The sequence below is a fragment of the Canis lupus genome, chromosome 9 (assembly GCF_003254725.2).
Source record: "Canis lupus dingo isolate Sandy chromosome 9, ASM325472v2, whole genome shotgun sequence".
Taxonomy (NCBI): Eukaryota; Metazoa; Chordata; class Mammalia; order Carnivora; family Canidae; genus Canis; species Canis lupus.
Window position 1 is genome coordinate 42,206,079 of NC_064251.1, and position 22,280 is coordinate 42,228,358.

The 22,280-nt window shown below is 35.0% G+C and overlaps 1 protein-coding gene across 6 annotated transcripts in view; it reads right to left on the minus strand.

Annotated features, from left to right (window-relative positions):
- SUZ12 (SUZ12 polycomb repressive complex 2 subunit) overlaps positions 1-22,280 on the minus strand; it is a 45,446-nt gene that overhangs the window by 16,114 nt on the left and 7,052 nt on the right. For 3 of the 6 annotated variants that reach the window (XM_025476475.3, XM_035720353.2, XM_035720354.2), the window contains exons 4-8: positions 21,881-21,949; positions 11,940-11,989; positions 8,646-8,731; positions 5,959-6,190; positions 4,930-5,023 (exon numbers count right to left, since the gene is read on the minus strand). In XM_025476475.3, coding sequence (XP_025332260.1) covers positions 4,930-5,023; positions 5,959-6,190; positions 8,646-8,731; positions 11,940-11,989; positions 21,881-21,949 — 531 coding nt within the window. The remainder of the gene's footprint in view (positions 1-4,929; positions 5,024-5,958; positions 6,191-8,645; positions 8,732-11,939; positions 11,990-21,880; positions 21,950-22,280) is intronic. The other 3 variants (XM_025476477.3, XM_035720355.2, XM_049114804.1) reach the window with 2 other exon arrangements.

The following is a 22,280-nucleotide window of genomic DNA, read 5'->3' on the forward strand; positions in this document are numbered from 1 at the left end:
TCAAAGAATTATGCCCATACTCACGAATATAGTTTTTTTTTTCACAATATAGTTTTAATGTATGTGTACATATATGTGTGTTTACATACAGCTTATTATTTTTTTCATTCCTTTAAATACTGGTAACACTACTACCCTAAACACCATTCTTCAACCATGCTCAACAATTAATTGTATGTTGCAAGAATCTGGCTTCTCTCCATCAGTCTTGGAACAGTTCTGTTTGGTGATAACAGCTCACATTTATTGAGTGCTTACTATGTGCCAGGCATTATTTGAAAGACTTCACTTTTCATTTAATCTTTCCAACCGATGAAATAGAGTATTCTACTTTTCAGAAGAAGAAACTGAGGCAGAGAGATTAAGCAACTTGCCTTAAGATGACATAGTAAATAGTGCTAGCAACTGAATCTGGGTAGTATGTCTCTGAGTCTGATTGTAACACCAAATGATTTTGAGACTTAAGAATTTTTGTCTCTATGCTGTGCACCTTGAATTTATTCTACTTCAACAGTACAGCAGTAAAGCTATTCAACTTAACATTTTAAAAAGCTATTTTTATGTATTTGTATAGGTAATAACACATCCATATATTTCTAAGCTGAAACGATGCTTCCCTCATGCATTTACATGGCTACGTAATATTCTATTTTACAGTCGAACATTTGATAGCTACAATCCAATTTACTCTCCTACCTGTAATGCATGAGGAGGCCCTTTTTTCCCCACAGCCTCATCAACAGTGCTTTATCAGTTTTTTGATCTCTGCCAAACTGGTAAGTGAAAAAATGACATCTCAGTGTACTTTTAAATGTTTTAGATGTCTTATCTTTTAAATGTTTAAAAATCACATATATTTTCCTTTTTTGTAACCATTTTTATCTCTTGCTCATTCTTCTATTGGGCTGTGGTAGTTTTCTTAATGAGGATGATCTTATTATATTAAAGAAATGAGACATCAATCTATAGTATGAATTGAAGTTAGTTCTCCCTTGTCATTTTATTTTTTACTTAGCTTATGAGGACTTCCATTGTTTTCAGAATACGTTTTTAATTTTGCTCATTTTTTTCATACTTTTTCTATATGGCATTTGAATTGTGGTCATTCTTTAAGGAGACTTTAACTTCTCTGAGATTATAAAAAGAACTTTTTACACATCTAACTCCTCAGATCTTGGGTTGTAAATACTTTTCCTCCATTAAAAGGAATCAAGCTAGGAACACCTCACTGGCTCAGTCAGAAGAGCATGTGACTCTTGATTGTGGGGTTGTGAGTTCAAGCCCCATGCTGGGTGTAGAGATTACTTAAAAAAATAAATCCACACTAGGTATAGAGCCTACCTTAAAAAAAAAAAAAAGATGGGGGTTGAGGGGCTGTGGTGCCTGGGTAGTTCAGTTAGGCATCTGACTGTTGGTTTTGGCTCAGGTCATGATTTCAGAGTTCAGAGATCAAGCCCAACCCCCATGTCAGGGACCACATTGAACAAAGCCTGCTTGAGATTCTCTCTCCCCCTCCCCCTTTGGCTCTTCCCTCAATGCACTCACATGCTCTCAAGTAAGTAAAATCTTAGTAGGAAAAAAAAAAAAAAGAAAAAAAGAAATCAAGACTAAAAGAAATGGCCAATTCTAGAGCAGAAGTAGGAGAGAGAGAATGTAAGCCTGGAATATCTTACTATTCAGAAAATAAGGAAAAACAAACAAAAAGTAAATAAAAGTAAAAAAAAAAGACATAAAGGACCCTGTTTAGAGGGGCATCTCCTGATTAAATTTGGAACAATTTGAACATTAAAATGAGTAACAACATGAGCAGATTAAAGAAAAATGGATAAAAATGGAATTTGTTACTGATTAAGAAAAAAATACTAATTAAATTACTGATAAATAAGTGGAGGAAAGGAATGCTCTTCTAATATACAGAAAAAAATGTCAATAAAAATAGAAGAAATGATAGAATGTTAACATTCTGGCAATTGCCATACGAATAATTTTTTCAAGCAAGAGTCACTGATGGATGCTAAACTACCGGGTGAAATGTTGTTGGGGAGAAAATGGACCCAGTTGAAACTGAGATTACCACAGAGATTATGTATTAAAGGGAAAAGATACTGTTACAATAGAGAAATATGACCACCACCTTAACCAAGTAAGTGATCAAACCCAATTTTACCTGTGTCTGTGATGTACACAAAGAACACATCACCCTTCAGTGTATCCTGCCCAAAATATTTAACCTAAATCTACTCCTTAACTAAGAGACATTTTGTAAAACTATAGTCCTGTACTTTTAAAAAGTGCCACAAATAACAAAAAGAGAAAGATACACACTCATACATACAGAAAACAAACAAGTGGTTGCCAGAGGAGAGTGTGGGGGGTTAAACATAATAGATGAAAGAGGGGTATATGTGGATGGCTCAGTCAATTTAACAGTCTGCCTTCGGCTCAGGTCATGACCCTAGGGTACTGGGATGGAGCCCCGGGTCAGGATCCCTGCTCAACGGAGAGCCTACTTCTCCCTCTCCCTCTGTGCTCTCCCTCCTTGTGCTCTCACACGCTCTGTGTCAAATAAATAAATAAAATCCTAAAAAAAAAAAAAAAGCCCAAAACAACAACAAAAAAAACACCACAGGTGAAGGGTATTAAGAGGTAAAAACTTATAAAATAAATAAATCACAGGGGTGAGAAGTACAAACATTGAGAACATAGTCAATAATATTGTAATAAGTTTCTATGGTGACTACACTTATCCTGGTAAGCAATGCACAACATATGGAATGTTTGAAATTACAATGTTGTACACCTGAAAGTAATATTGTGTCAACTATACTTCAATGTAAAAAAAAATAAAGGCAATATATGAATTAACAACAATAAAAAGCGTCACAAAAGGTAGAGAGAAATAAAAGAATGGAAAACTATCCCAATTTTGGAGAACTGAAGAAGACTGAATAGATAGGGCGACTTGCTACAGATCATAACCTTTGGGGTGGGGTGGAGAGGAGCATCTGTAAGGGGCATTACTGTGGTCAACCGGGGATAGTCTTTGTTGCATTACGTTCAAGTTCGTGAGTATGACAGGTGTATTGTGGTTATGAAGGAAATTCCTAGTTTTTAGGAGATACATACTGAAGTGTTTAGGAGGAATGAAGTAGACCGTCACAATGAAACAGTTAAGCACAAAAATAAAATACACACAAATAAAGCAAATGTGGTAAAATGTTAATGACTGATGAATCTAGGTGAAGGGCATGTGGGTATCAATGATCTATACTGTTTGACTTTTTCATAGTTTAGAAATTTTCAAAATCATTGGAGAAAAATTCTACTACGGTTTCTTCTTGGCACATTTATTCATTAATTAGAAACCAATATTTTATAGGTATAAGGAATATGCTAATACATGTAAGGTAGAAAGAATTTTAAAAAGAACACAACACGCAGATCCCTGGGTGGCTCAGCGGTTTAGTGCCTGCCTTCAGCCAGGGGCGTGGTCTTGGAGTCCCACCTCAGACTCTCTACATGGAGCCTGCTTCTCCCTCTGCCTATGTCTCTCATGAATGAATAAATAAAAATCTTAAAAAAAAAAAAAAAAAAGAACACAACACTCCCCCTCATGCTGCCTAAAATAGAACACTGATGAACACAATGAAGCCCACTGTGTCACATCCTAGTTGCTTCTCCCATAGACATTAACTACAATCTCCTAGAACATGTCTCCGTTGTTCTCCATTTAAACCTCTGTCCTGGGGCGCCTGGGTGGCTCAGGTGGTTAAGCATCTGCCTTTGGTTCAGGTCATGATCCCAGGGTCCTGATATCAAGCCCCGCATCAGTTCCCTGCTCAGAGGGGAGTCTGCTTCTCCCTCTCCCTCTGCCTATCCCCTCAAAACCTTGTTCATGCTTGCTCTGTCACTCTCTCAAATAAATAAATTTAATTTAAAAATCTTAAAAAAATAAATCTCTGACCTATAAATTTCTGACTTTAAAAGACACTATACTGGTTCAATATTAAGTCATATATTCTAACAGTAATGTTAAAGGATTTATTCTAAGACAATACAGCAATACGTAGCCAGAATTTATGGCATTATTCCTAACCATCTTTGCTTTCCTATTAAAAGCCTTGTAACTTTATCTAGTAGCTAATAAGCAACATCTCATACTTTTTAAAAAGTAGGAGGAATGTACTAATTGCTTTACTTGCCTCTTTCTCCTATACCTATCAGTGAACTGTGTTAACTACCAGCAAGTAGCCTGAAACAAGAACTCATGGCACATTACAGGATCCATTCTCTGATCTCCTCAAAAAAGAATGCTGCCTTTGCCTCCTAGACCTTTTACTGTCACTAAGATGCTTCACTCCCAGTGAAACCTAGGATGTGGGAGAGATGAGAACAAATTCAGGTGTTCTTTGCTCCTCTGTGACGACACAGATTTCTACCTTAATTTTATAATACATAACCTCAAGATTTGCACAGGGCCCACTTCATTCAGGTCTCTTTGAAATACTATCTTCTCCTAGACCTTTCTATACAACAACCATTTGTTCTCTTTATTTTTCTTCAGAGCATTCACCAATGAGTGACATTAGTTGATACAATTTTCGGATGGTGGTCTGTTTCTTCCACTAGAAATTAAGCTCCATGAAGGCAGGGATCTTGTTGCCTTATCACTGCCTAGAACAGTGTCTGACAGAGAGTAGACACTGAGAAAATACATGCCTAATAAACAATCTTAACTGAGCCATTCAAATAGCAACTCATCTATGTTTATTGCTTTCTATGTGACAGAAGAATTCAGTATTTACAAACTTGTTTTTTTCATTTTAAAGCATAAAAAGAAACAAAGGCAAAGAGGTATCACCACTATATTACACATCAGAACAAAAACATTTCTAGAATGTTATGGGAACCTCACTTGTCCAACATTACCTGTTTTTATCAAATACTGTCATTTGTGCAACAAATGTCTTTTCCCCATCTTCACGATTTCGTTTTCTTCTAGCTGGAAGTTCTTCATTGACATCTGAATTTCACAAACATTTCTCATCAGTCAAATATTCAGACAAAAAGGTCTTATTTATGACATGGTCTCTTATCCCAAATTAGGTACAAAATACAATTAAGTTGTGATACAATGTCCAGACTTACACTCTTCAATTTTATGTTTTATCATAAGTGTATGTCCTTACTAGGCAAAGAAGAAAAAAACAATCCATATTTATAGTTACTTTTCTAGAACTTCAATGGATACTTCAAGGCTCAAACGTTATTTCCACCACGTGCCTCTCCACTGAATTTCACATATAACTCTATTATACTACTCATCATTTTTCTTTAATTATTTATATTTATCTCTACACTCTAGGTCGGCTTTGTGAGCTTCTGGAGGATAGGACTGGATGTATTAATGATCTTTGTATTCCTAGCACTTATATGCTAGTTGAATGATTATGTCAAAGGTCGATTCAGAACTGCTGGGAAGAGAGAGGGATAGATATATGACATGTAAATATAATAAAATCTTAATTACTGAATCTAAGTGGTAGGGTAGACAGATGTTCACTATATAAAACTCTTCTGACAGCCATATACACACAAATTTTTTCACAATAAATGTTGTGTGTGTGTGGAAATGAATTCATTGTTTTGCTGAGAGACTAATTTGAAATACTAGTCTTCTCCATCCAGTGTTCAAGATATTTTTTTTACCACATGAAATAGGTTTCATCATGTAACAATGAGAAATTTACAGATTAAATACTTAGTACAGCACAACAGCCAACTGTTTAAGATTCAGAGTAATCTACCCTAAAATTAATTAACTCATCAGACTTTAAAGGATTTGCAAATAAAGGTCATTTCATGACTTCAGAATGCATGCAATTTACCTCTAGCTCTGCACCAATTTCTTCCTTAGAAAAGCAAAATTTAAAATAAAACTATTAAAATAAAAATTACCAATATTTTCATTGGTTTCTCCATTAATCATTCCATTAAACTCTCTTCTTCCCGGACGAGTCACTCTAAATAGCAATGAGTAAGACTTCACCATATGGCTGTTACTAGGTTCAAATTCATTACTGGAAACTGCAAGGGACGGGAAATTTCCAGGTTTTGTTTGATTGAGATCAGGATTCAAAGGCACCTGCTTTTTACCTGTAGGAACTTGCCTTATTGGACAACTTACATCCTGCAAGGCAAAGATTACGAAATTATATTTGTGCATATGCAATTATTATAAGAATTATAATAAAACTTCTAATCACAGATATAGGAAACATCATTAACCAAATAGTATGCTAAAATCCTAACCATAGGGCAGCCCAGGTGGCTCAGCAGTTTAGCGTCTGCCTTCGGCCCAGGGCCTGATCCTGGAGACCTGGGATCAAGTCCCACGTCGGGCTCCCTGCATGGAGCCTGCTTCTCCCTTTGCCTGTGACTCTGCCTCTCTCTCTCTGTGTCTCTCATGAATAAATAAAATCTTTAAAAAATAAAACTTAAAAAAATAAAATAAAATCCTAACTATAGTTCTGAAAGTTGTGACAAAGCAAAAAGAAAATTTGGAATAGCTATATCTCAAATATTAACAATTGAAGATTTCTCCAACATAATGAAAATAATGATACAGTGTATCTAATATTTAGCTGATGGTCCATTTGAAATATTTTAAATTAGAAATATGGAATTAACACCAAGCTTAAAATGTTAAGATCATATAAATTAATAATATTTTGCCTTAAATTTTCTATTTTAACAAAATAACTGATAGGACCATTAGAAATGAAAAGCATTATAATAACACTACTATCAATGTTATAAAACGGTAAATCCATATATTTAAATGTTTAATAGAAGCAATTATGTTCATCTTATGAATGTTTTGTAATTACAGAACTGTAGTTATGCTTAAAGAGCTGAAAAACTGGAAGATGTGAAGACCTTTATAACAAATGGTAGCTTCTTTTTGAAAACAGAATACATTCTTATTATCTAAAAAAAAAAATCTACTTTACAAGAGTATAAAACGAGAAATATTTAAAGTTTCCCCCAGTTCCCCTAGGTCCTATACTCCAAAGATGACTAATATTAGCAGCTGGTTGTATATATCCTTCCAAGCAAATGTTTACACCTATTTTTTGAAACACAAAAAGGACATTATAGTTTTATTCACTTATTTTGCCTGCATCTTCAAGAATGTTCACCATCATTGCTTATCATCTGTATGGGGATTGCATGGGAGTCGGGAATGGTATTTCTTAACTTTGAAATTTTAAATATATACTTACGCTGTTGTCTATCATCACCTTAGTCTACTCTATACCAGTGCTCTAAAAGTGCTCAAGCCCTGTGCTACTTTACTATGATTTTGGAAGAACATCAGCAACAGGAACCTCTATACAGGTCATTCCTTTTTTTTTTTTTTTTTAAATATTTTACTTATTTATTCATAAGAAACATAGAAAGGCAGACACATAAGGCAGAAGGAGAAGCAGACTCCCCACTGAGCAGGGAGCCTGACGCAGGACTCAATCCCAGGACCCCGGGATCATGACTTGAGCCAAAGGCAGACACTTAACCAACTGACCCATCCAAGTGCCCCTATACAGGTCATTCCTAATCTTAAAATACCCAAGATCATGAGGCTACTAAAAGTAGATCTGTGGGGTTTAGTGGGTTGGTGAGGAAATTTAACTACCCTAACATGTGTTTCTATGGTGAAATGATTTCACCTTATAAGTAAAAATCTGAGGCAATGTATTAATAGGTCAATGGCTGATAATAATGGCAACAGAATTTCTCTGCCCGAGAGTAATGTTACAAAAGGTAATCCTTTTGGGAAAAACTCTCAGCCCTTATTTACATTTTAATTGGTACAAATTGCTAAAACATAAGCTAAGAGACTGAAGTGACAGGGATGCAACTGAATTTATGTTTTAATATGCTAAAAGATACCTTCTTCCCTTCATCATCAAACTCCTATAGGACAAAGTTTTATGCAGATACCTCAGCCAGTCCAGAAAAAACACGAAGATCTGGGAGGTTGACAAAAAAGACTATCAGTTTTATAATTTCAGCCATCAACATATTTAAAAGCTTTCAAGGTTTGGAGCACTAAGACTATCAGTTTTAAAATTTCAGCCATCAACATATTTAAAAGTTTTCAAGGTTTGGAGTACCCAGGTGCACAGCTGGTTGGCTGGGTGTCCAACTCTTCGTTTCGGTTCAGGTTGTGATCTCAGGGCTGTGCCATCAAGCCCCGCCTTGGGCTCCGTGCTCGTTTCAGTCTGCTTGGGACTCTTTCTCACCCTCTCCCTCTGTCCTCACCTCCAAAATGCTTTCTCTAATAAATACATAAATTAGGGCAGCCCCGGTGGCTCAGCGGTTTAGTGCCGCCTGCAGCCCAGGGTGTGATCCTGGAGACCCGGGATCGAGTCCCGCATCGCATTCCCTGCATGGAGCCTGCTTCTCCCTCTGCCTGTGTCTCTGCCTCTCTCTCTCTGTCTCTCTCATGAATAAATAAAATCTTAAAAAAAAAAAAAATTTGTTTTTTAAAAAAAGGCTTTCAAGATTTAAAATCACAATATATATGCATGAACATAATTAAAAAATTATTCCACATAATCTACCAATATTGTATATGTTACCTTTCTTTTTTTGTGGCAAACTTTCACAAGCAGGACTTCCAGGGTAACAGAATTTTGTTCATTTTCTGAGTTTTGTGATGGCTTATCTAAATAGAAAATCAATACTTTAAAATGTTTTTGTTTAAAAATATAAACGTTGTATTCATTTTCCTAAGAAGTCTGGGAAAACAAAAAGACTTCCTATTCCTATGATGACTTCTCAGAAGTTTACTCATTTTTCCCCCCCAAATCAGTTCCAAATTTGCAGCAAACTCTTTAAGTCCTTATATATAAAGTCATTTAAATAAACCTTTCACGATACAACTATAATTACCTTCCTACAATACTGTGATTTTCTTTTGATCAAATAAGATGTCCAATTATTTTAATTAACACTAAAAACATTTACTGATTACATGGCTATAAAGATTTAACATTTATGATAATAAGACTATAATAAACTGCCAGTCAAAAGTATTTTTGACAAATACAGTTAAAGCTTCTTGGCAGAAAACACAAATGAAATATTCAAGAAAGACAACCATACACAAAATAAACATTTATATTTTTTTCCTTGTCCCAAAATCTATTAGAAAAATTACTTAGTTTAAGATACACGTAAATTGAACTAGTTACACTATTATGTATGTTTCATTTTGAACGCACACTGGTATCAAACCAAAAAGTTATTTGATTTGACTAGGACTTGTGATCAAAGGGATTAAAATATGGATTTCATGCAAAAGTTACATAAACAATTATATTATCATTTCATAAGAAAGGTAGCTAATTTTTTATCTTTTCCCTAGAATTTCTCTAAAGCCTAATAAGCAGGACAGCTAAGCTTAGGATATTATTTACTACCTAGGGGAATCTCTCGATTTACAAAGTTTATGGATTTTAATTTTAATTATCAATTTACTGACAAAAGCTTTTGCAAATTAAGTTCTAGAGTACTTCTCTATAACTTGCTTTTAATCCCAAAGGTATTATTAATAGTTCAAACTATTTAATCGATCATCACTAGGTTTCAATAATATATAAAACTACTACAGTAGATAAATCCACTAACATAAAAATAAAATAATTTTTGTTCTGAGATTTTGGATGCTTTTTTCTACTTAAAACCATTCTTTGTATCAAGGTGTGTGCATAAAATACATTTGAATCAGTCTCTTTGAAAGTTGTATTCAGGATTAAAAAGAACTTTAATACAGGGGAAAAAAAAATTCAGTATTTAAAATGCAGTAACAAAAAATAAAATAAAAAAATAAAATGCAGTAACAAAAATACTCTCCAAACCATACTCACCACAAAAATAGTACCCTAATAATCTTTGTGTATTATTTCTAAGCAGTTTCAAGTAGTAATAGCTAAACAAAGGTCTTCATTTAAAAACAAAAGGAAAAATAATCAGATTTTAGGGGTCTTGATGTTGGTTTTCTATCTTGATTTCTTAAAAATATTATTTCTTAAAAAAAAAACTACAAATATACCTTGATTAGACAAGAGAGTCAATATAGCTGCTTCTTCCCAACTTCCACTAATTTTCAAAGTTATAATGGGAAATTATTTTCTGGAAACAGAAGTATCAACAGAGTTTACTTTCTCATTTACTTCAGTAACATCAAGAAAAAATAAGAACTTCAAGTGAATTTGAGCAATTTTGAACTCTATATTTTGTCATGTAGACGGAAAAAAATTGATCAGACTACTCTCCAATTAATTTCAACTACTTCAACTAAAATTAATTCAACTTAAATATTAATCAAGTAACAATAAATATTAATTAGTAAATATTCAATAAATATCCATCATCAATTTCAGTTATGGATAACTTACATATGTTTTATGTACATCCCTGGGAACAAAAGGCTAATGAACCTATAATATTCAAACTATAAGCTTCAAAGTATTAGAGTCCATGTACTTTAAAAGTACCACAGAAAACTAAGTATAAGAAATGATTAGAAATAAGGACTCTATAAAACGACTGTAATTTAGAAAAAGACATAAAAATGCTGTTCAATTTATTTCTATATAAAAATGGATCAAATCTAAGGCAAAACTAGAAGTTACATTACATTAGCTGCTAAGAGATAACCAGATTTCAAACTTCTTACATAAAAAACCTGACTAGTTATTAAATTGTTCTAATATAACCATATTATTACTAAACTTTGTTTCTTACTAAATACTAAGGATGATCACCTTGACATGTTTTCTTAAAAGATTTCATTCCATTAAATGATAACTAAAGATGGATTAGGTAGCATTTCTCTCCATTCTGAAACCAACTGATTTTAGCATGGTTTTACCTCTTTTAGTTAAGTATCAACTTTTCTTTGTGAAATATCTAACATATTGATATATCCCATTGGTAGCAGTGGTTATTTGTATTGTTTTATTACTGTATTAAAAAATATATATATGATGCAATACCATCAACTAAAAATGTTCATACAGAAAGGATTCTACTCAGTGGAGAATTCACCTATTTCAGGTTCTAAGACAATTAATTTAAAGTTTAAAAATATTGGAAATAAAAAATTGCAAAATCTAAGAAATGGTACTGAAAAGATTTTCCCATAGTTTCTAAGTTATAAACTCTGGAAGGACTTTGAGTTGGGTAACATAATGTTATGTAGCTGCCTTTTTTTTTTTTTTTTAAGCAAGTTAGTGTCCTCAAAAATAAAAAGTATTGGTTTAGAGATAAGAGTTGGAATTTCATTTTAGATATAAGCCACATGCAGCAAACAATTACCTTCAAGAATGATCACACACAACACCGAATAATTTTAACAATTTCAAAATGTACTTAAAATTTAAATAGCAGGAAAGCAATAAGGAAACCGGGCTATATCAAGATTTTATGTATAAGGTCCAGCTACAAAAACCTTTAAAGACAGTTTTTAAAAATTTGTTCCACAGACAACTACTTCTGAATTATCCTGGTGCTTTATTAAAATGCAGACTCCTAAGGTTCACCAAAACCCTACTAGATCCGAATCTGTGTCCAGGTATAGTATTTTAAACAAACTGCCAGAATGTTTCTACACACACTAAAATTTAAGAACACTACTTTAAAAGTTGAAAGAGGTGAAAGTTACATCTTCCACATCTCATCGCTGACTATATAAAGCAATAACTGGAATTGTTGAAGTCAACTAAAGAGAAACTGAATTATCAGAATCAGTATTTTTTCCCACTAAGTATAATTTTATAAATTTACACACAAAAAAATAATTTCCTTTTTTATATTCGCAAAGGCATTTTGCTGTTAAAATGCCAATATATTTACTTTTAAGTACATACCATTTTTGTGGAAGAAACCAGTAAATGTAAGCTGCAGATGGGCTGACAAGCTAAAAAAACAAACAAAACAGTTATCACTTTAATGTTCTATAATAAAAATAGCCCTAAACTTTAAATCTAAGTTACTTCAGCTAATTTATAAATGCTTCATCTTTTTATTCTCAACTCTGTGCAAGCCTATGACTCCATGTAGTCTACAGACAAAAACAAAAACAAAACATTACAACACACAAAAAAAACCAAAGAAGTCAGTCAGAAAAAAAGAGATCACCAAATGAGAGGCAAGATAATTTACTGTGCTTTAGTACTCTACATATAAAAAGTGGAAACATTTCCCTTCTCACATCTCAAAAGAAAATTTTGGTAAAGGTAGCTGAATTCAGGCAAAAGTGTTTAAATATTTTAAAGCTATGAAAATTCAATCCTCTAGCAAATGATGCAGGAATCAACACTTTCTTCTTCCATTAAGGGTGAAATATACAATTCGAGATCTGCTATAGATTTGTGATCTATTGTTTCAACATGTCATTTTCACTAAGTTTTAGAAGCAATGGAAAATGAAGCATAAATTACATGGATCCTTTTGCTTTGAAAAGTATCAACTAACAATGGAAAAACTATTAAGATGAGACAAAATAAGCAGAAACATCCACAGGCTTCTGTAGTATCTTTAAACTGCAAAAGAGAGCAATCTATTAGTTGATCAAGAACCATTCATAAATTTCCAGAACATAGTTTTTGCTGTGTGATACAGACAGATGTCAGATTATAGAGGTCTAGAGAGAACAGATGTTGGGGAAATGGAAGCAATACTGATTTCTCACTTAAAACATGTACTAGTGTAAAAGGCAGTAAGGATCAATAAGGGTACGGTTCTGTACTTTTTAAAATGATGGTGACAATCTAGTCATTCTTATAATCAGAGAGGAAGAGTTATGTAAAGACATTGAGGCAAGAGAGTTTTAAGGAGCAAGTAATGATTGAAAATAAGAATATATTATAAAGAAGTTAGCTTTCTAACTCTGTCCAAGATCCTTCTCTTTCTTAGAGAAGACAATGATCCTTCAACAGAAGATGTGACGGTGCCTCTATCTTCTTACTCAGGTAAGCTAAGAACTGCACGCTAAAAAAACTACAGGATAGGGGGTCTCAAAGGGCATTTCCAGAACAGTACTAAGAAACGCACACTAGGATATTAGCAGAGGACAAAATGACTATGGGAGGGTGGAAATGGAAAGGGCTAAGCAGGGTTTTGAAAGTGTAAGTATGAGGGAAAATGAAGAATAACTGGAACTTAAACATCAACAAAATAAAAATGGTACAGAATGGGATTCTTTTTTTTTTTAAAGATTTTGTTTATTCATAGAGATGCAGGGAGAGAAAGAGAGGCAGAGACACAGGCAGAGGGAGAAGCAGGCTCCACGCAGAGAGCCTGACGTGGGACTTGATCCTGGGTCTCCAGGATCACGCCCTGGGCTGCAGGCAGCGCTAAACCGCTGCGCCACCGGGGCTGCCCACACAATGGGATTCTTAAAAACAGGAAATTCATATATATTACTTTTTGACATGAATCAGATATATTTTTTAAAAACATAAGGAGTGGGAAGGGGAGCACCTGGGTAGCTCAGATGGTTAAGGGTTTGCTTTCAGCTAAGGTCAGGATCCACGGGTCCTGGAATCAAGCTCCATTGTCAGCCTCCCTGCTCAGCGGGGAGTCTGCTTCTCCTTCTCCTCTCCCTCCTTCTGCCCCTCCTCTTGCTCCTGCTCTGTCTCTCAAATGAATAAGTAAAATCTTTAAAAAAAAAAAAAAAAAAAAAAGTGGGGAAGAGGAGAGTTGACCATAAAAGGAGGCATGAGGAAATTTTTAGAAATCTTTATCTTGATTGTGGTGGTTGTTACCTGTGTGCAGTTGTCAAAACTCAGAACCAAAGAGACTGAATCTAAACGCATATAACTCATACCTCAAAAAGTATATCAAGCGGACTGTAGAGGCCCAAAGGAATTTTTCAAAATGATGGAAACATTTCTATATCTTGATTCTGGTTATGGTTATATAAGTGTATACATTTGTCCAAACAGTAACTATAGGGGAATCTGGGTGGCTCAGTGGTTTAGCCCCGCCTCTGGCACGGGACTGTGTCTCAAGTCTCAAGTCGGGCTCCCTGCATGGTGCCTGCTTTTCCCTCTGCCTATGTTTCTGCCCCTCTCTCTGTGTCTCATGAATAAATAAATAAAATCTTTAAAAAAAAAAAAAGCCCACTAACTATATACTTAAGGTGGGTGTATTTTACTGAATGTTAGTTATACCCAAAGCTGCTTTTAAAAAGTGTATCTGGGGGATTGCTGGGTGGCACAGTGGTTTGGCGCCTGCCTTTGGCCCAGGGCGCGATCCTGGAGACCCGGGATCGAGTCCCACATCGGGCTCTCGGTGCATGGAGCCTGCTTCTCCCTCTGCCTGTGTCTCTGCCTCTCTCTCTCTCTGTATGACTATCATAAATAAATTAAAAAAAATTTAAAAATAAATAAAAATAAATAAAAAGTATATCTGCCATCTACAAAATCTACATGCCATTTACTAAAAGATGACTAGCGTTCTCCTATAAAAATAGTTCCATAAATGTCATCTTACAAAGCAGAATTAGCAAAACTCCAAAACATAACTGAAGACAAAGAGGAACATTCTGTATTTTCCACATATTAGAAGACAATCCATTAGTCACAACCAATCTATCCTATTCTTAATTGCTTGAGTTAAACCTATATACCGCAGCCAGGTTTTCTTAAAACCCCATTCTGTATGTATTACTCCTCTCTTCAAATTTTCCAGTGAGTCCCCAACTGCCAAATCTTTTAATTGGTATCTATAATATGGCTCCTAAAGCCCTACAGAGGAAAACAGGACAGAATGGTAAAACAGAAAAATCCAAGTTTAAGTTCTGGCTCCAGTTAGTAGCTGTGACCTCTATCTATAAAATGAGAAAATGACCTCTCTTAAGATTATCAGGCTTGCATAAAATAATAAAGTATCCATCAAAGTACTCTCTCCCTCTTCTATAATGGCCCCATCCCCAAACATTTCAGAGCTTAATGATCACAGCTTAATCTCAAGTACTTGTATTTACCACTTTTTTACACATATTCCCTTTTGACAATCTTTTTATTACATCAGTGTCCCTATACCTAGCAGTGTTTTACACAAAGGCACTCAACAAATACTTTTCATAAGAATAGCGATGTCCTCCCAGAGTAAGATTTTTTTTTTTTTTTAAATTAAACTCTATGTCCAATGTGGGACTCAAACTCATGACCCAGAGATCAAGAGTCATATGCTCTACCGACTGTGCCAGGCAGGTGCTCTTAGAGTAACAGATTTTTAAGGTCAGGGATCATGAGCCATTACACTGTAGGGCTTATAGTATTATTTACATTGTTTTTATAGAAAATGTGGTTCTAAGCTCCAACTCTAAAATGCCAGAAGCATTTTAGATTGATCTACCACAGAAAATAATTTAAAGTAGTGCCACTCAACATGTGGTCAGCAAACTGAGGTCTCTAGGGGAACGTGTTACCACTCCACAACAAGGTAAGAAGCTAAGAGTAAGACTTAAACAGTTTATAGAAATTTAACATTCCCATAACATCCAAGCTTGTGATCAGTAAGTATATTTACAAAAATACCGATCTATGAAAGATGGAAAATTAAACACAAAGGTCCTTCACCACAGGTGGTTTGAGACACAGTTTTACATGGTATGTTCTAAGTTAAAAGAGATAAAAGCACATTAGGCTATCATTCTAACACTTTCTTTAAGAAAAGGAATTCTTTGGGCAGGCGGGTGGTTCAGCAGTTTGGTGCCGACTTCTGCCCAGGGCATGATCCTGGAGACCCGGGATCGAGTCCCATGTCAGGTTCCCTGCATGGAGCCTGCTTCTCTGTCTGCCTGTGTCTCTGTCTCTCTCTCTGTCTAGAAAGAAAGAAAGAAAGAAAGAAAGAAAGAAAGAAAGAAAAGAAAGAAAAGAAAAGAAAAAGAAAGAAAAGAAAAGAAAAGAAAAGAAAAGAAAAGAAAAGAAAAGAAAAGAAAAGAAAAAGAAAAGGAAAGGAATTCCAGGGACACCTGGTGGCTCAGTGGTTGAACGTCTCTCTGCCTTGGTCCCAGGACTGAGTCCTGCATGGGGCTCCCCGCAGGGAGCCTGCTTCTCCCTCTGCCTATGTCTCCAGACCTTTCAGTGTGTCTCTCATGTATAAATATATATATTTAATTCCTACTTCAATTAACTAACTTAAAAAACAACTTTGTGAATGTGATTTACTATGCACAATTTTCCCTCTAACTCCCCTTCCTAAAAGTACCTAGAATAAAATCTAACAATGAGGCCTAGCTGCTCTCTTCCAGGGTGGCTTCATTCAAGAAAAAAGGGCAATTTTCTTTCCCTTTCTGATTTACCATCTTCCCTCTCATGTGGCTACCATATTCACATCTTAATTGTTAAAGCTGAATTAGAATGGAAGGCAAAGAAACACGTAAGACTGGTCAGGCCTATTTGGTTTTAGGCTGCACGTGATCTAACTTCATCAAGATCAGATACCAGATAAGGATTTGGTTCATCTTTGTGATATATTCCCTATCCATATCTTCTGAGAAAGCAAGCAATGGGGCAACAGGAAACTAGGCGAGGAATCTAAACTTTTGAGGTAAGATTCCAAGCATAAACTTCTAACAACTCTAAAGCTGTCTGCAGAATGAGGTTAAGTAAATTTAAACTCATAAGGGACTAATATTTTGAGATGACATCCATGGAGGAAACTCAAATTTTAAGAATAGCCAGATCTCACTGAAAGACCAAGTTTTCAGGCTGGAAAGAGACCAAGACTAGTGCCTCTAATTTATACACATTAATCTAAGGCTTCATTTCTAGAGTTATGGCTCTATTACTTCAAAATAGGATAAGCTATTTGGCGTCTACACTCTTAGAAGTTAGTTACCTAACTTTTCTTATACATTTAATGCTATCATGCATAAAACTGAGAAACTGGGATGCCTGGGTGGCTCAGCGGTTTAGCGCCTGCCTTTGGCTCAGGGAGTGGTCCTGGAGTCCCGGGATCAAGTCCCACATTGGGCTCCCTGAGTGGAGCCTGCTTCTCCCTCCGCCTGTGTCTCTGCCTCTCTCTCTCTCTCTCATGAATAAATAAAATCTTAAAAAAATAATAAGTAAATAAATAAATAAACGGAGAAATTGGTGACTACCTCAATCCCATTATTCTGGGAATCCAGCCTCTCTTCCAAGATTCAGACACAAGAATGGGAAACATTTTGTAATGAGAAGATAAAGTTGAATGAGGGGAGGGAGTCCTTTACAAATAAATAAATCCCTTTCTAGAAGTATAATAAGACAAAACATAAAGGAATTATTGTAAACCCAAAGATTATATAAACAGAAACATCATAAAAACCTGTTTTTAAACACTTAAGATTTTAAGAATCAGACATGCTCAGTAGCAACTGATAAGGCACCTTTAGGAGTAAGTATGTAAAAAGAATCCATAGCTCAGGTTCTGAAAGAGAAACAACTAAAACTCAAACATGAAAAGATGCTGATTTTTTAAAAAAAGATTTTATTTATTTATTCATGAGACAGACGGGGGCGGGGGGGGGCGCAGAGATGCAGGCAGAGAGAGGAGCAGGTTCCATGCAGGGAGCCTGATGTGGGACTTGATCCCGGGTCTCCAGGATCACGCCCTGGACTGAAGGCGGCGCTAAACCACTGAGCCACCAGGGCTGCCCAAAGATGCTGATTTTAAAATAGTTTCAAAACCTGTGTCCAATACAAGATTGTTAAAAAAAAAAAAAAGAAAGGGGAGAAACATCTCAGATCTTATGAATGGTAGAAAAGACATACAATTAAGAAGCAGCCTTAAATTTAAAAAATGCAGCTAAATCTACAAAAGAGAATGGTAGGGAAATGCCATTAATTCAATATATCTATTTAAAGTAATTTATGACTTTCTTGGGATAAAGACGAATATGCTTAAATAGCCTACAAGGCTCTGCATTATCTGGCCATGGCCATCTGCTCTAGCCTTATCTAATGCCACTCTCCTTATTCTTTCTACTCGGCTACTCTGGCCTCAAATGTCGTACCTGAAATAGTCTATTTAGAATCACCTATCTGTTCACCCTCTTGGTCCCCATTTTACTCCTATATTCATCTTCATATCTCAGCTCCTTTTTTTAAGGAAGCGCTCTTGACCATCACTATTCCCAAATCCAACATCTCAAACAAGAGCTGGTGCACCTGCTTCATACATTGTTTCCCTATATTTTTCTTTCCTAGCAATTATTTTACAATTGTACATATTATGAAATTTATCTTTTTCCTCCAGAAAGGCAAAGTCTTCATGAGTTTTGCTATTATATCCCCAGCACTTAACAGAGTTTTGGACCTGGTACACTAAAAAAAACTGGACTCTTAGGGGAAAAAAAAAAGATCTGGACTTCTTTATACAAAAGATGCTTAGAAAATAAAGATTATTAATTCAAAAGCTTTGGTGGTAACAATAAGAAGTGATGAAAGGCAATTTATGTTATCTACTAAAATACTGGCTTGAAAATGTCCCTAGTAAAAGCTCTAGTGCTGGTATCTTTTGAGGGGATTTTTCTAGCTGCTAACAGAGGACCAGGAATGGATGATGATTAAGGCGAAGAGAGAAAAGACATTTTGCTTCTCACTTGGCCCCAGGAAATACTTTCTGGAAGCAACTCCAATTTGGAAATCTCTTCATGCTACCTTTCAACCAGTGCTCATGCACTTTGAAGTTAAAGGAGTTATGACTACAGAATTCTAAAACTGGTAGTACTAATAGCACAAAAGACTCCTGGGATCCTGCTAGGATAAAAAATTACAGACAGACCAGTGATTTATTCCAGCAAGCCATAGTACTTGGTCAAGACCCACAATAAATTTGAAACCCACAATAAATTGGAATGCCAGAAATAAGAACTGAAGAGGAATTACACCAAACATTCTAAAAAGAAAATAAAGACATTTGAAATATACCCTATCACACCAAAAAGCAAGAAACAGCAGGAAAAATTTGAGACTAAAGGTACAACCACTATGAATTTCTAAAATCTAACTGGGTATGAAGTTTTCAGAAAGCCATTCTCTTCAAGAAACGAAATAATCTTCATAGATGGTAGGGTTACAAATGTCAAATATGGCTTATTGCCACAAATTGACTGACATCTTAAGGAAATAAAAACTATGAAATGTCCCTTTTTCTCCATCAGTTGCTTCTCCTAATAAGTTCTGCCCATTTCTGTGATGAGCAAAGACAATAGTAGCTCTAGAATATAAAATAATAAAAAATCCTTGAACACCAACTTCATTTTGCACAGATAATGCTGGGAATTTGATCTGGTTTTTAAGTTACTACAAATGACATAAATAGGTCAGGCTGTTGATTGTTCTAACTTTGGGGCTATAGTACTACATTTGTATATCTCGATACTTCCCTGAACTCTGGAGAATGAAATACATGGGATCTAGGAGTAAAGATATTACAAATTTGGAAGTGCTCAAAGAATATGAGTTCCAATGGAAGACTCCCAGACTATTGCTGTTGAACAAATCTAGGATCCAACTAAATTGAATTAAGATCGGAGATGGTACAGAATAAAAAATATACATGGAAGACAGATATGTTCTGTGCATGATTTAACTTCTACTAATTGATGTCAGGAAAAACAAAGATTAATTTTGTCCTCTTGTAAGAGAATTTGACCACAGTTTTTTTTTTAAAGTTTTATAGTGCCAGAATGACATATTGGGTGTCTAGGGAACTTCTTACAATCCTGTGATAAGTTTAATGGAACAACAGGATTATGCCTAATTGGAGATGAAAAATACATTGAAGTAATTTAATAATACAGAGCCTTAAGGGTAAACTTAAAATGAAGCAATCTCCCAATTCATTTTAGTGACTCTGGGAGTGACACCGAGAAATTCATAAAAGATCTTGTGGGGGGATGCTGAAGCACTTAGCACAATAACTCAACACCTCTGGAGCCTAAAGTGCCTTCTTGGGCATTAAGCATGGTCAGCTCCAACATAGTTAGGGCTGTTATTTTATTTATTTATTTATTTTAAGAGAAAGAGACAGAGAGAAAGAGATCAATCTTAGGGGGTTGAAATGGCCAATTCACTAATCTCAACTGGATCCTGAAGACTGAAAAAGTTGTTTTTCAAAATTACAGGAAAGAATTCTTGCAACCCTCTGAAACTTCTGAGTTAAAAATACCTGTTACAATACTGGCCTAGCTGTTGAACGCACCGGGTCAAAAGGAACAAAATTATTTAGTGAGTGATTATTCACAGAGAACCGACCAGTATTACGTGTTTCCCTCACAACACACATTCTAAGGAAAGCAAAGTAGTATTTATTAAAGCCAACGTCCCACTGAGATAGTAGTAGATTTAGCAGTGATAATGATAGAACCTTGATGGGGAAGATCAAGAAAAGGGCTAAGTTTTCTTCTTGGTTTATTTTTCCTTCCTACACAAACCCTGAAAGACCTACAGGTCAAACTATTAAAATGTTCAGGAGAAAAGAATTAGGAAAGCTCAGAGATCAGGTTCTGACTACAGCTTATACTTTAGTAAAAAAGGCCCCGAGGATCCCAAGAGATCTGTCTAGGGTAGGTGATCAGACAAGGAATCTGGAACAGAAATTCAAGCAACAGAGTGTACACATACTGACAACATTCTCAGTCCTATGTTGTAAGGTACTCCTTGAGCAGTAATAGATTAGGTAAAGATTTGGGATCTCAGCTTCTAGAATGGACCATCATAGCTTATTTACAAGTCAAGACTGCCTAGATATGGAAATATAAATTACAGTTCAGTCCTACAAGAATGCAAGACACGTAATTAAAAATGCGATTTTTCAATTCAAGTAACAAAATAACTGAATTCAAAAGCCAAACTTAAAATATAAGCAACTGCAAAAATGACATCTTATACCAGTTACTAAAATAAGAAACCATAAATGAAGTATCAAGTCAGCGTACATCCTGTCTAAATTGGTAAAGTATGATTTAAATTTTCAAGAGACAAAAATCTATTACGGCAATTTTACCAGCTTCATTTTTAAAAAATCTAGTACTTTTAGTTTTGTATTCTCCCTGAAAGTTGTCAATGAATAAACAAATACCACCCAAGTTCCTGTATCTCTTTAGAATGATACTCAACTTTCTTCAGTTTACTTATCAAAGAAAAAATGGAAGCACACTATCTAGCTTAGGCAGATAGTAGGCTAGTCAGAACTTTTAGGGATTAGTTCTGAGTTATTACATTTGAAAACATACAATAAATAGATTCTGTCCAAAGGGTCAAGTTTCTGAAACTTATGTGATGAACATATTTCAAATATTAAGTTAGGAATATTTTGACTGAAAGGTATAAATATGGGGAAGGACAAGATGGAATGAGAGGCTCTTTCAGATTTGAAGACAATTATTTAGAAGAAATGTCATGTTGTGAAGCATCTGGCATACCATCTAGCATAGAGTAAGTGTACCATAAATATGAGTCTCCATCCCTCCTTACATGAGGTAGTAGGATTAATACCAACTGCATAAGTTATAGAAATTTTGAGTCAAAATGCAAGAATCTGGTAATAGAGATAAACAATAATGAACACAACTGCCTAAGAAAAGTGAGTCCCCAGAGCTGGAGGTATTCAAGATGAGGCTTAAGGATCTCTGCCATATATGCTAGAGAACTATTAATTCCTGATTTATGTATGAGTTTGGACCAACTGACCTCTAAGGTTTCTTCTAACTCCTTACAATATTGGGGTGATCACTAGAGAAATGATCACTATAATTTTTTCCTCTTTCCTCAAGTATGTCACTTAAATGTAAACTGATAGGTTATCTTACCTATGAGATTCTTGCTCTCCTTTCATTTTCTCTACTTTTGATAACATATCATCAACTTTAAATGTTTTCCTGAAAGAAACAGATAAACAAAATAATCACTTCTCAACTGGGAAAAAAAAAAAAAAAGATTACACTTCATTGTCACCGTAATAGGCAAGTTGGAAATCTGATTTTGATTATTTTTAATAAGATAAATTGTGGATGATTAGCCATAACAATGAATACTACATTGAGACAGTATATGTTATAATACAGTAGACAAGCCTTCAAGTCCCATCTCAAATGCTATCTTTTCCATAAAACCTTTTGTAATTATTCCCAAACCAGAGTGATTTCCCCTTACCTATGACACCTGGCTTATATTTATTTTGACATTTAGTCTCATTAATGTTAATTTGCA